At 41.1% G+C, this 14,230-nt stretch overlaps 1 protein-coding gene across 1 annotated transcript; it reads right to left on the bottom strand.

Annotated features, from left to right (window-relative positions):
• Positions 1 to 313: 313 nt before the first annotated feature.
• Positions 314 to 13,911, bottom strand: LOC308344851 (glutathione S-transferase-like; the record flags this gene model as incomplete). The annotated part of the gene is made up of 6 exons (XM_080806665.1): positions 314 to 484; positions 2,070 to 2,201; positions 4,108 to 4,249; positions 6,889 to 7,021; positions 9,273 to 9,324; positions 13,825 to 13,911. 6 exons carry the CDS (start codon positions 13,909 to 13,911, stop codon positions 314 to 316), a joined length of 717 nt encoding a protein of 238 aa, XP_080662791.1.
• Positions 13,912 to 14,230: the final 319 nt, after the last annotated feature.

Below are 14,230 nucleotides of genomic sequence, written 5' to 3' on the forward strand. Positions count from 1 at the left end.
GGATGTGGAAGTGAGTGACAGTATTTATATTTGTGGGGTGTTTTTTTTTTTAAAGAAGCCCTTGAGATCTATTGACTTACTTAACGATTTTACTCTTTTGCAAAAAGTAGAATGCAGAAGAATCTTTATTTGGATGATTCTGATTTATTGGCATTCTATTGTTTTATGGGAAAGAGTTGTCTGATTTACAAAGTATTTGGTAGTTTATTTCCTTTTGCTTATTACTTTATTAAAGTGGCCTGATGGTATCGCTCTAGGCACTGCTGTGAAAGCAAAGTGAAACATTTACGGGTTCTTGAGAACTCTTTTCTTGCTAATACTCAGCTACTATAGTGCCCATGTTTTTGAGAAACATGCCACGTTCAAATTTGAAGATGTTCTTCACGGTCTCAGTGGAAACGTCATCTGGTGGAGGCTTCCTTTGGCTCCCAGGCTGCAGAAATTTGTGAATTGTGGGAATGTAGCTGATTCTGGCCTTGAATTCCTAAAATGCAGAAGTATGCTATCCATGAGAAGAGAATATGGCAAAACAGACAAAATACAAATGATGCATATTTTTGCATGTGACAGAAAGTGTGTAAAAATTATATTCCTTATAGCTGGTAGGAGCAGGGGATAAAATGGAGTTTTCATACATCGTGTGGCTTTGTGAAGCAATGCTACCCTCGTACAAACCACGTTAGCAATATTTCTCAAGAACCACAGAAATGTTCATAGACTGTAAGCACGTGACCCCATTTTTCAGACTGCATCCTAATGATACCATCTTAAAATAATTTTTTTTTTTTTATTAAAGATTTTTTTTATTCATTTATTTGACAAACAGAGATCACAGGTAGGCAGAGAGGCAGGCAGAGAGAGAGGAAGGGAAGCAGGCTCCCTGCTGAGCAGAGAGCCCGATGTGGGGCTCGATCCCAGGATCCTGGGATCATGACCTGAGCCGAAGGCAGAGGCTTTAACCCACTGAGCCACCCAGGCGCCCCAGTAATGATACCATCTTAAATGTGGAAAAATGTATACCCATGAAGGTACTGTTGTAACATTATTCATAAAAGTAAATATTCCAGAGTATCCTAATGTATAACTAATAAATAGAAGTCCTTATGTCATGAGGATTTTTCCATGTCATTCTGTAATCTTGGAAAATACACCTTTGGGTGGTTGCATAAAATTCTACCCAATGGATGTGTCTTCATTTATGTAGACCCTTTTCAAGTGCTGAATATTTCAATTGTTTATGATTTTCAGCATTTAAAATAAGGTTATTCTGAGCACAGCACATGGAATTTTATATAATCATGAAATTTTTCAACAATAGAAGACCATGTTATATCCAAATGAGGCAGACTACTTAAAAATACCAAAACATGCTTACAACGTAAGGTAAAGTGGGAAATTGTGGCTGCAGAATTACCCCAACCTGGGCAACAACTATTTTAAAGAAGCATATTTTTAAAAGGTTAGAAAGGAATCCATCAACATAGCCATGGAATCAGGCCAAGGGTAGCGTCCGGGTCCCAACACCTGCTGAGCATATAGCTTGAGGCAAAGTTATTGGACCTCCTGGAGCCTTGTTTCATATCCATTTTGAGAATGGAATAACATCAGTGAGATACTGTGCCTTTAGTGCTTGTTACTATGCTCGGCACGGCACATAAGAGTGTAGTCGATGGTTATGGTTATTGTTAAATAGTGACTGTGTTAGGATGGTAATATCTTAAATATTTCCCATCATCTTATCACGGTTCTGCTGCATCAGGGCAAAACCTTCGAGACTAAAAGCCTGTCAGAAGTCAGCCTCAGATCCCATGCTGGCCCAGATGACCCCCGTCAGCTTTCCTATTCCACTTTATTTTTAAATTTGCTACCTTATATTGAGGTTATTATCTATGTGCTTGTCTCACCCACTAGGTGTGTTCCTTGAGGGCATCTTTGTATCTTTCGTGCAGGTCTTGGCATAAAGCAGTTAGTGGGTTCTTCAGTCATAATGAATGACCATATGAAGGGATAAGTGAATGATCCAAATTCACCCTTCCTGCAGTTCTGGGGAGTTATTTGGGTAGCACTACCTGCAGCAGAGGGAAGCCTGCTAGGACACTGGCTTTGCACTCTTCCGCCATTAAGATGACTTCAAGGAGCTGTATATCCGCCCAGCTCAGCCGACCGCCCACAAGGAAATCTTGCCCGTGGTCTCTGAGTGCCTGCAGGATAGTCGAGAAGAAGGTAGAGGATTTAGGGGCATACCTAGCAGATGACTTAAAGTCAGGGTGATTTGGCAGGAAGTCTTCTGGACATTTAGAGACCTGGCTTCTAATCTTGGCCACTGGCTAGCTGTGTGAGCACATATATATCCCATCTCTGAGGGCTTCAGCTTGTTCATCAAAAGAGGTGGGATGAGGACACTTGGGTGACCTGCTTTCTGCTCAGGTCATGGTCCCAGGGTCCTGGGATCAGGTCCCTCATCGGGGTCCTTGCTCGGCGGGGAGCCTGCTCCTCCCTCTAACTGCCGCTCTCCCTGCTTGTGCTCCTCTCTCTCTCTCTCTCTGACAAATAAATAAAATCTTTAAAAAAAAACAAAAAAAAAGAGGTAGGACAGCCTGAATCCTCCTGAGTTTTCTGAACCCCAGAAACAGCCTAATTTCACACACCTTTGTCTTTTCATTACATCCCCTGTACCTATTCTATGAAACTTTATAGAATAATTTTACCCCCACAGCCAGGATTGGTGGTCCTCCCAGGTCTGGGGTGATGATTCTCTCCTCACACTATCGGAGGTCAGGATTCTTAGTAGGGTGCTGCTCTTTGTGGGAGAACACCGTGCTCACAGGGACCCACGCCTCATTTCTGTAAGCAGATTTTCTTCTAATAGGGCTCTGAGTTAGAGGTCGCCTTGGGTCACAATCAATTGAATGTAAAAGGTTGGAGTAGAAGGTCACTACGGTATTGTCTAGCCCTCACACTCTGACTTTGTGGCATTTGGACGTGGGATGAGGAGGTAGAGAGACCTGAGTAGAGGCCCCAGTGTGGTGAGTTGTGCGCCATCAGGCAAACCTTGTTTCATCTGCAAAATGGGGATAACAATGACACATCGTTCCTCGAGTTAAAAGATGACACAGAATCATGCATGCAAAACTCATGGCACAGTGCCTAGCACAGAGTAAGCACTTAGCAGAAGTGAACCATCAGGCGATTAGCTCTGTTGTGGTGGTGATGATGATGATGATGATGATGATGTTAACTGTTTTTAGCCACAAGAGAACTCTGTACTTCATAGTATCTCACAACAAAAACTTAAGTCATTGGGAATAGTGATGTTAAACATCCATTCCATTGTCGATATTGGTAAAACTATAAGATAAAAATCGCTTAAGGGGGCGCCTGGGTGGCTCAGTGGGTTAAAGCCTCTGCCTTCTGCTCGGGTCATGATCTCAGGGTCCTGGGATCAAGCCCCGCATCAGGCTCTCTGCTCAGCAGGGAGCCTGCTTCCTCCTCTCTCTCTCTCTCTCTCTCTCTCTCTCTGCCTGCCTCTCTGCCTACTTGTGATCTCTGTCTGTCAAATAAATAAATAATGTCTTTTTTAAAAAATGGAGGAACAGTGAAAAATAGTGCTATTTGGGGAAAAATTGTTTTCTTAACATTTTCAGTACTGTATAGAATTCTGATAAGCCTTATAAAGTCCCTTGAGCCTTGGTACTATGAAGTGTATTTTATAAGTAATATCCATCCTTTCCCCTCACTCCCCCTCTCTAATTAGTGTGGGATTTTTTTTCCCCCATAGAATCAACTTGATAAGACTCGGTTTTTACTCCAGAATTAAGTCAAGCAACTGAAATTCTGTCAGCACTAGAACCACAAATTTTGCTGAAGTTATGCATGAAAGCCTTTAGAAAAAAAACAAGATGTAGAAGACGGGGGTGCGAGGAAGGAGGGAAGACTTGTTTTGTAACTGCAATGGAGGGATGAGTTTTGCTTCCACAAAGTGTTTCTGGGATCTTTCCTCCACTGAAGTTCTTTACTTTGAGGTTATTGAAGTTCTCTACTCGGAGTTTATTGCTTTTTCTCCCCCTTGATCCAAGTCACAGGACAAGACAGAAGTTTGTCACTTACCTTCTCATAGACAGGGAAGAATCTCGTAGTGGCTTTTTCAAGGATGTATTCAAGATTCATCTCCTTTTCTCCAGGCAGGGAGAGTGGAAAGAACATAATCATGTCGCTCAGGTCCCTCAAGCCCTCTACATACATGTCAATCCTACAGAAGGGTCCATAATTCAAAAGAGTTGCAAATAAAGGAATCATCATTTCAGTAGCCAAAGAAACAAGTTAACTAATGCCGGAGTGCCTCCTGCCTCGTGGCTGGTATCTCAGTGCCCCATGAGTTAAAATCAAGTATTTCTGCCTGCCTGCTCTTCCTTTGATATCTTAAGATCAATTTGAGGAATAGAGAAGTAATAGGACTAAAGTGTGGGAGCAATTAGGTGAGTGTGAATATCAACTGTGTGATGTAAGTGCTAATTAAAACACACACAAAGCATTAAAATAATCCTAAAGTCATAAACGAGGCAAAGATCATATTTGGCTATTTAAAAGTTATAATAACTGTGAAATGGCCCCTGTCTATAAAAGTTGGGGAAGAGATCACCAGGGACCTCTATGCTGCCAACAAATTCTCTGTCTGGATTGAAGGTTCTCAAACTTAGTAGAACAATTCAAGAAGGCACAGGACTGACTGGACAAGTTCCCCCTTGTCCCCACTCACATCTCTGTGCCAGAATGAATTGAAAAATAGATTTCATGTTAGACAAGGTACCATGGCATAGTGAAAAGACTACTGGCCTGGGCACTGGGGAACCACTGTCCTGGTCCAAAGTGAGTCTCCTAATCTTTTGGATCCATAGTTCCTTTAACTTTAACCTAGAATAGCAATGAGTATCTTGAAATGGCCTCAAATTCTTTGCTACTTCTGCCTTTGAGAGAATAAGTCTCATTCTCTCTTTGAATCTGAATGGGCCTCGGGGACATGCTTGACCAACAGAATGTGGGGGAAGTAATTTCTGAGACTTCCAAGACTAGGTCATAAGACACCTTACAGCTTTCACCTGGTAGTCTCCAAAATTTCACTCTGAGGGAAGTCAGCCACCTCATCGAAGAAGCTCAATCTGGCTTCACGGAGAAGTCATCTGGAGGAAGAGACATACCCTGCCAGGCCCATTTGTTCCAGCTCTCCCAACCCAGGCGCCAGACATCTGAGAGAAGAACCGGCTGAGAGACCCGGAAAAGGTGCCATCCAGCTGATTCCTGTCAGCTCACAGAACCCTCAGATGTGGTGTCTGCAGCAAATTGCTCAGGTCATGATCTCAGGGTCCTGGGATCAGGCCCCTGATCGGGCTCCCTGCTCGGCAGGAAGCCTGCTTCCCCCTGCCTCTCTCTCCCTCTGTCACATAATTAAATTAAAAAAGAGAGAGAGAGAGAGAGATGTAGCGGGTTAATCTGGGTTATCCAGGAGGTAATAAGGAGTATCAGAGACCACTAGAGTAAGGTCAAACATTCCAGGAGCCACTTTGCCCCACTGGCCAAGGGTAGGAAAATTTGAGCATAAATAAGAGTAACAACTGAAGTGAATTGAAACGCATCAAAGATACGTAAAATGAAGAGCCCATATAGTGACACTAGAACAATAACAATAATTAATTGGTAGGACACAGATGAGCCAACTCATCTGGAAAATTGGTAAACAAAAGTCTACCATGTCTTTCCTAGAGGAAATTGTATTCCAGATAACCAGATGGTAGGTGAAGGAAAGTTTTTCTTTATAGAAGTATCCCAGATAGTAAATGCAGAAGGAATGATAGCACTGAACACCAATGGCTGTTACTATCATAAAGAAAGGACAAGCAGACATTTTTTGCTTCCTGATTGGGGAATACACCAATACCTATGAAATAGTGCTGCAAAAACCACTAGAACTTGAGTCTGATAAAACCTCTATATCTAACAACCAAATGACAGCAAACGCAGAGACGGAAGAATGGGTTAAACTACACTGCTGGGATGCAATCAGCAGAAATTTGGCAATTAGATTCAGTTAGAAAGCAAGAGAAAGCTTATGTTAAGATTTAAAAATACAAGATCTATTTCAAAAATTTTACTGCTTTAAGCATTTTAAAGTTAAGTTTCTGAAAATATATATATTCTTTAAAACCATGAGAAATTTATTTAAAACACACCCTCTTTGGTAAAAATGGACTATTTGTTGTTCACCAACTAATAGTTTTCTAATTCTGTGCAATAATTTGTAATCGAGAGTTGCTGTTTTAAAATTCAGTTAAGACAAGACTGTTTGCTGGTTTGTAGACAGGTCAGCCCATTGCAAAAGTCAAGTGTGTACTTTTGAAAATTAAGAATGTCTGGGACACTGGGGGGCGGGGGGCGGGCCTATCTGGTGAGCCAGAGACTAAGGAGGTGGTTTCCAAAGGCTACTTCCTGAATCAGTTTCCCAACGTCCCACTCCATAGTTTGAATTCGTTCTTATGATTTACCCTGTGCTTTACTCCCACCTAGTGGAGAGAACAAAGATTGCACCAGAAAGAGGCAGATTTCCTTCACTAGTTTTTGTCCTTGCTTTGTCTCAATACAGAATCAGAAAATGAAATAAACTGGGTAATTGGCCATGAATCGATAATTGTTTAAAGTAGAAGTGTTCATAGCGTTTATTTTACCATCCTCTCTCCTTTGATGTGTTAGATTTTTCCATAATAAGAAGTTAAAAAACAAGAAAAGAATTTTCAGTCCATCAAGAACTACATAGGATTGCTAACATGACTAAAGGTTAGAATTTCCTTTTTTTTTTTTTTTTAAATTTCATTTTAAGTAAGAAGTAGTTGTTGTTACCAGGCTTGTTCCTGTAGGTTCCTTCCGTACACGTTGTATTTTGCAGCTAGGTATCGTAGGATAGCTCTGGTTTCTACCAAATTCATTCCATCGATTTGGACCATGGGCACTTGTTCATACATCAGGGTTCCACCTTTAAAGGTACAAAGGAAAGTTGGACTCTTTACTGTCCCTGATGGTAGCAACGGGGTCTTCTTTAACTCTTAAGGTGCTACAGATGGGACTACATAATTGAATAGGATTAAAATATGTTACAGACTACTCCAAAAGGAGAAATATGTATGCATTTATTCACAGAAAGACATGTAGAGGGCAAGACTTGTGGCTGAGTCCTCTGGGAGATACAACAAAGTGCAGAGACAGAAGCTTTCTCTCTGGCCAAGAATGTCCCTTTCTCATCACTTATTCTCCATTCCTGTGGCCACCCTGCTGGTGAGACTCTCTTTCCCTCCAAACCATTGTAATAATGTTCTAGCCATTAACTGAACCCTCACAGGGCCCTCTTTTTTTTTTTTAATTTAATTTAATTTAACTTTTTGTGTGTGTGTTCCAAAATTCATTGTTTATGCCCTACACCCAGTGCTCCGTGTCCTTTTTTTTTTATTAAGCTTTTTAATTTTAATTCCAGGACAGTTAACATACAGGCATACAATGTAGGGATTCACCAATTCTGTGCATTCCTCCACACTCACCAAGGTGAGTGCGCTCTTTAACCCCCTTCACCTATTTCACCCATCCCCCACCCTCCTCCCAGTTTGTTCTCTATAGTTAAGAGTCTGGTGGGGTTTTTTTGTGTTTGGTTTTTGTTGTTGTTGTTGTTGTTTTGGTTTGGTTTTTGTTTTGTTTTTTGTTTTGTTTTGGTTTTTTTGGCTAGTCTCTTGTTTTCATTGTTCATTGGTCTTGTTTCTTGAATTCCACATAGGAGTGAAGTCATACCGTATTTGTCTTTCTCTGGCTGGCTTGTTTTGCTTAGCATTGTACCCTCTAGGTCGGTCCATGTCGTTGCAAATGACAAGAATTCATTCCTTTTTTGGCTGAGTAATAGTCCATGGTATATAGATACCACATCTTCTTTATCTATTCATCTACTGGTGGACACTTGGACTGCTGCCATCATTTGGCTATTGCAAATAGTGCTGCGATAAACACAGGGTGCATATATCTCTTCGGATTACTGTTTTCATATTCTTTGGGTCAACACCCAAAGAGTGGGATTCCTCGATCAGAGGGTATCTCTATTTTTAACTTTTTGAGGAACCTCCAGGCTGTTTTCCACAGTGGCTGCACCAGCTTGCATTCCCCCCAACAGTGCACAAGGGTTCCTTTTTCTCCACATCCTCACCAACACTTGTCGTTTCTCGTGGTACTGGTTTTAGCCATTCTGACAGGTGTGAGGTGACCCCTCGTTGTGGTTTTGATTTGCATTTCCAGATGATGAGTGATGCTGAGCAAATGGGCCCTTCTTGTCTACCCCACATGCGCTGCCTGCTTGTTTTCCTGGAGTCACAACACCGGCTTAAGCCTTTCCATTACTCCTCTTCGCTTAGAAGACAATAATATTTAACCTCAACCTGGAATTCAAAGCACTCCTTGACATTTCCCTCCATGTACTTTTCTCACGTTGTTCCACGCCAACTCTCCTACATGAACCCGAGTCCCAGCGGCCTCCCATCAGAGAGACAGCTCTTTGTTTTGGGCTTTCTTGTTCCGTCTTCCAGGGAATCCTTGCATTACACAACCATGGCAACTTGAGAGGGCAGTGGTTTAATTTAAAAGAATCCCACTCTCTCTGCCCCATCCTTCCCTCCCTCTGTCTGTCAGTCTGACGCTTCCTCAGAAAGGCAACAGTAAAGATGGCACTTTTCCCACTTTTCCTTAAGTTGAGCCAGCTCTCTGTACTGAATCCATGGCAACAACATCCTGGTTTTTCTGCAACTGCCACCAGGTTTCACTGTCAGGACATTTCCTGCCCCCGAATTACCTCAGCCAGGACCCAGGGGGAGGCAGAAGTTACCTGAAGCACACCGAGTTACAAAGAAGACGACTAGGTCCTGGAGACCTGAGAGGCAACAAAGGGATGGTACAGTATCATGAAGGTGACAGCTGCAAAAAGTATCATCCCTAGGGCTGAGGAAACAAGGAGATGGTGCTGGAATTATTACAGTTTAGCTCGGGGGCAGGGCTCCTCCTGCTATGAACACCCATTTGCTTGTTGCAAGACCCAAGTGCTGCCTCCCTGACAGATATTGTAGATACTGTCTACCTAATTTTCTCCACTCTTTGTGTGTGTGTGTGTGTACGTGTGCGCGCGCGCACACGCACGCCTCCCAGAGATCTCATCCTTGGTCAAATGTAGCAAACATGCAAGCCTTTTTTTTCCTCACCTTGGATTAATCTCTCAAATTCTCCACGTGTTTCAAAAAGTTCTTCTTCAAACTAAAGAACAAAAGAAAGAATATAAGAATATGTTGCTACTATCATTTTTATTGTTATTCTTACTTTTGATATCATGGAAAAAGAGTTGAGTTAGAAATAAAAGGTCTAACCACCAAGGAAACCAATGTTTCAAGTAATTATTGAATGCATACTGGCCTTTTCCGGGTTTGATGGACCTAAGGACGTTTTTATATAAAATCAAAGCGAAGGGTTTACTGAATTCAGGTGACTGAGTAATACTGATACCCGCTGTTGTGTGGTCAGAGCCTTTCAGGTAGACTTCCCAGATCACAATCTGAAAGCAGGCTACTACCCTTCATTGGCTCAGATAAGTTACTCTCTTCTAATTTCAGTTTCCTAATGTGTGAAAATGAAGCTACTACCTATGCATGATGTTGTCATGGTGGCTAAAAGAGATCCTATCTAAGGAAGACTAACTCTCACGTTTGGCTCAATATTGAACATTGTTACTGTTCGCCTCAGAACTTTCCCTTGGGTGGCGTTTGTTGTCCCTCATTTCCAGGGTTCCAGAACAAGCAAGTGTTAGTGATCATTCTATTCTATATTCTCTTTTTAAACCCAAGAGGCTTAGACACAGAAAAATAAAATTGCTCCAAATCTCAGGAACTACGTGATGGCAATGGAACAATAGTACTGAGTAAACTCAAAAGACACTTTGTGGCATTAAGGAAACAGGAATTGAGGTGTGGTTTGTATCTTGTTGCTTTCAACATCTTGTCTTAGATGTCTGTTTTGTTAGATTATTACCAGGTAACTTCTGGATACTTTAAAATCTATCTTTAAAACACATCCATAGATTGGACATGTGCATTTTGTACAGTATAATTTTAATAAAAATTTAAATGCAATGAGTTTTCTGTATTCTTTCTGTCATCATTATTAGAGATGGAAATCCCAACATGTACTTGGAAAACAGTTTTTTCCCCCAAAGATTCTATTCTACCACCGTTGTCACAAAAATAATTTTTAAATTTTACATTTATAATTTGGAATGATGAAAAAATATTAAGAAAAGATATTGATAATGTGGTTCCCTGGTGGTGTTCCTGGATATTTAAAATTAAACCAAGATATCAGATCACCCTCATTCCTAAACCTTGAAGACCAGCATTAACTATAACTCTTGGTGCTCTTCTTTTCCAAGCCTTTGCATGATGCTTATGAAGCCCAGAGAGGTTAAGTGACTTGCCTAAAGTCCCTCAGCTAAAAGGTGGAAGAACCAGGGCTAGAATCCCTTCCCTCCAAACCCACTATATTTTAGATGGCATCATTTTACTAACTGTGTAATTTGTATTTCAATAATCTTTATAGGAAGAAGTCACCCCAAAGTTGACATCAAATATGAGAATACAGATAGGGATAACAAGGGTATAAAACCTTCCCAAAAAGCATTTTTCCTAAATTTGAATATTACTTACAACTTTCATATAGTGTGATGGGGGGAAAATATACACCTTTATGGTTTTAATTTCTCCTCAAATACTTCATGTCAGGTGCTCCAGGGTAACTTTTACCATCTGCTTTGGCCAGGCTGTAAAAGATCAGGGCTTGGAGCCCAAACTCCGATTCCAAGCCAGGCGTTACCAGGTCAATCCCTGAGAGCAGGCTGGGGAGAGGGCTGCACCCAGGAACTCATAGTCTGGGTGCGGCCATGGACCAGCATGGGATACAGCAAAGCCCCACAGACCGCATACCATCTGAGGAATTTTCTGGTAGGTTTAGACTGAGTTTGACCAGATCACACAGCAAAGGTTTCCCACCTGAATGTTTTTGTTTTTAAGGGTTTGTTTTCCTCAGCGATATCTTTTGCTGGAAGGCTTACTGTAAGAGCGGCCCTGGGCTCTAAGAATAAATGAAGCAGGGCCATTTTTAAAAGTTGCGTATGCGAGAGCATGTGGGTTTCACTTTTGAAAATTTGCCATGACTCACTTCAAAAGGAAAAGTCAGACACGGAAGGTCAATATTGACTATAGAATTTTCTTCTAATTATGACCAGCTACGATGATACCAACCCTGAATATAAAAACTGTGAGGAGTCAGAAGATCCAGGAGGGACTTTCATATGGCTCAGAAAGAATTGTCCTTTTATTGTTTTGAAGAAATGGCAAGTTCAAATTGTTTTGTTTTTGTTTTTGTTTTTATTATATACCAAAAAAATAGTGTCCCCTCCAAAGAAATTAGAGTGTTCTTGATAGGTGGGTTTTGGGTTCACGTTGTCTCCTGTGTGCTTTGCAATATTTTATCCAGATCTAATGCTAATGCAGTGATTCATAAAAATTGGGATTTATAAAATAATTATCAAGGAATGACCCTTATTCCCCGCTGCCGTCATTATTCCTCTGTCTTTTATCCATCTCAGTATGGATAGATCTCGAAGACAATATTGAGTGCAAGGAGGAAAATATAGAATGATTCCAAAGGGAAACAAATAAATTCTTTCAAAAGGCACAGAAGTCAGTGTTTGGTGAGGACATACATAAATGTAAAAATATAAAGGCTGGACTAACTGGATAGGGGTTATTTAAGTGGACATGGGTGTGATGGCTGCACTGAATTTTAGCTTTATCTGGGGGTGCCTGGGTGGCTCAGTGGGTTAAAGCCTCTGCCTTCAGCTCAGGTCATGATCTCAGGGTCCTGGGATCGAGTCCCGCATCGGGCTCTCTGCCCAGCAGGGAGCCTGCTTCCCTTCCCCTCTCTCTGCCTACCTCTATGCCTGCTTGTGATTTCTGTCTGTCAAATGAATAAGTAAAATCTTTAAAAATAAATAAATAAATAAATGAACAAATTTTAGCTTTATCTGTTAAGAGTATATGAATATATTAACCCCCCCCCTTTTTTTTTAAGACTGAAGGCAATGGGCACCTGGGTGGCTCAGTTGTTAAGCATCTGCCTTTGGCTCAGGTCATGATCCCAGGGTCCTGGAATGGAGCCCTGCATCAGGCTCCCTGCTAGGTGGGAAGCCTGCTTCTCCCTCTTCTAGTCCCCCTACTTGTGTATCCCTCTCTCCCTGTCTCTCTCTCTGTCAAATAAATAAAAATCTTAAAAAAAAAAAAAGACTGAAGGCAAATATGACAAAATAACAATAATTTCTCATTCCACATGGTATCATGTTTGTTTGTTTATTATAATGTTCTTTATACTTTACATATTTTCAAAATTTTAATTTAAAGTTTAAGAAAATTCCTAACAAAAGAATTTTTGAAAAAAGTGATAATGAACTTTTCACAAGGATTTGCTGCTTTATTATAGCAGAAATTCTTAACCTGGGGGCCTAGGATACAGTTGTGTATTTTGTGGCTTCTTGGAGCCCCTACAATTATATGTACATGAGGCGTTTTCCTGGGAAGCAGCTTCATGGGTTTCTTCACATTCTAGTATAAAACTTCTGTTCTCTTCTCCTAAAATGTCTTCAATCCTCTGTACCACCAGATACCATAAAATGGTATGTTTCATAAAATATTTAAATAATAAACTATGTCCTAAGCTACATTCATATAAGGTATCTGCATTCCTAGTGAACAAATGAATGTTATGTCTGCTGTCAGGGCCCAAACAAAACACAGAGCAGCCTAACAAGTACCGAGTGAATGGGATTACATGCTATTTGCACGTTAAACCACTAAGTGTGAAGAAAACTCCCTGTTCTTTCATCTTTGGATCTAAGAGACCACTTAGGAGTGACTAGAAAAAAAAAATTCTGTGTGGGTTACAGAAGAGGCTAATTGCTTTATATTCACAGTGAATGTGTATACAGATACAAATATTTATCTTTGAAAGGTCAGTGTAAACTTCAATAGCAGCTTTGAAGTACGTTGAGAATAGAATTTTTTAAAAAGATTTTATTTATTTATTTGACACAGAGAGAGAGATCACAAGTAGGCAGAGAGGCTCTGCTGAGCAGAGAGCCCGACGCAGGGCTCGATCCCAGGACCTGAGATCATGACCTGAGCCGAAGGCACAGGCTTTAACCCACTGAGCCACCCAGGCGCCCCAATAATAGATTTTTTAAAATTCATTAAAATATAGGATGGTTATATTTTTGGTAATGAATGATATGTTCTAACATCAGTATCTCTGGAACCCTTCTGTGCGTTTAAAGAAAACTACCTGTTTCTCAATATTCACGAGACAAATGTAGTTAAATAAATGCAACACTTGGCTGACAATGATGAAATGAAGAGACTGTTTGCTAGAACAAGTCCCTTCCTTCTTTCCTTGTCTCCTTCCTCCCTCCCTTCCTTTCTTTATTAGTCATGACTACTTCACCATGGGTCAGCTCAGTCCCAACAACCAGTTTCCACGATATCTGGGTGCTTACTTAAAAGAACTTAACTCATTCACTCACAGCCTAGTATCTAAAGGGCAGGTGGCAAAACTGGCTTTTTGGTCAGGAATCATAGGCGTTTCCTACACCTGATCCTTGAGGAAGTGCTCAACGACCCCATGATGAAAATAATACGAATAAATCCAGCATCTTACCTCTACTCCTGCTGCGGCCAAGAGCCACCGGATGGACTCCATTCGGCCTCGGCCATTGAAGTAGTGAAGCTTGGGTTTCCCCGCCATGCTTAAGGATTCCTGCGAATTGACAGAGAGAGACTGATGAAGACTCTTCCACACAGACAGCCAGTGAGCGGAGAGAAAACCAACCAGACAGAGCAGTGAGAAGTCATGCTTTGGACCTGTGCCCCAAATCACAGCTGTTCCTCATCCCCAAGGCTGCCCGTCTCACAAATGGAGTTTATCGTCACACATTGGTGTTCTCAACACCAAATTGAATAACCAATACATTTTTAAAAATAGAGGACAAGTGAGGAAGCCAGAGAGAAGGAATTCAAAAAGAAGACTCTGACCAACTTTTCCTACTGTAGCATGTGACGACCTT

Source organism: Martes martes, assembly GCF_963455335.1.
Source record: "Martes martes genome assembly, chromosome: 6".
Lineage (NCBI taxonomy): Eukaryota > Metazoa > Chordata > Mammalia > Carnivora > Mustelidae > Martes > Martes martes.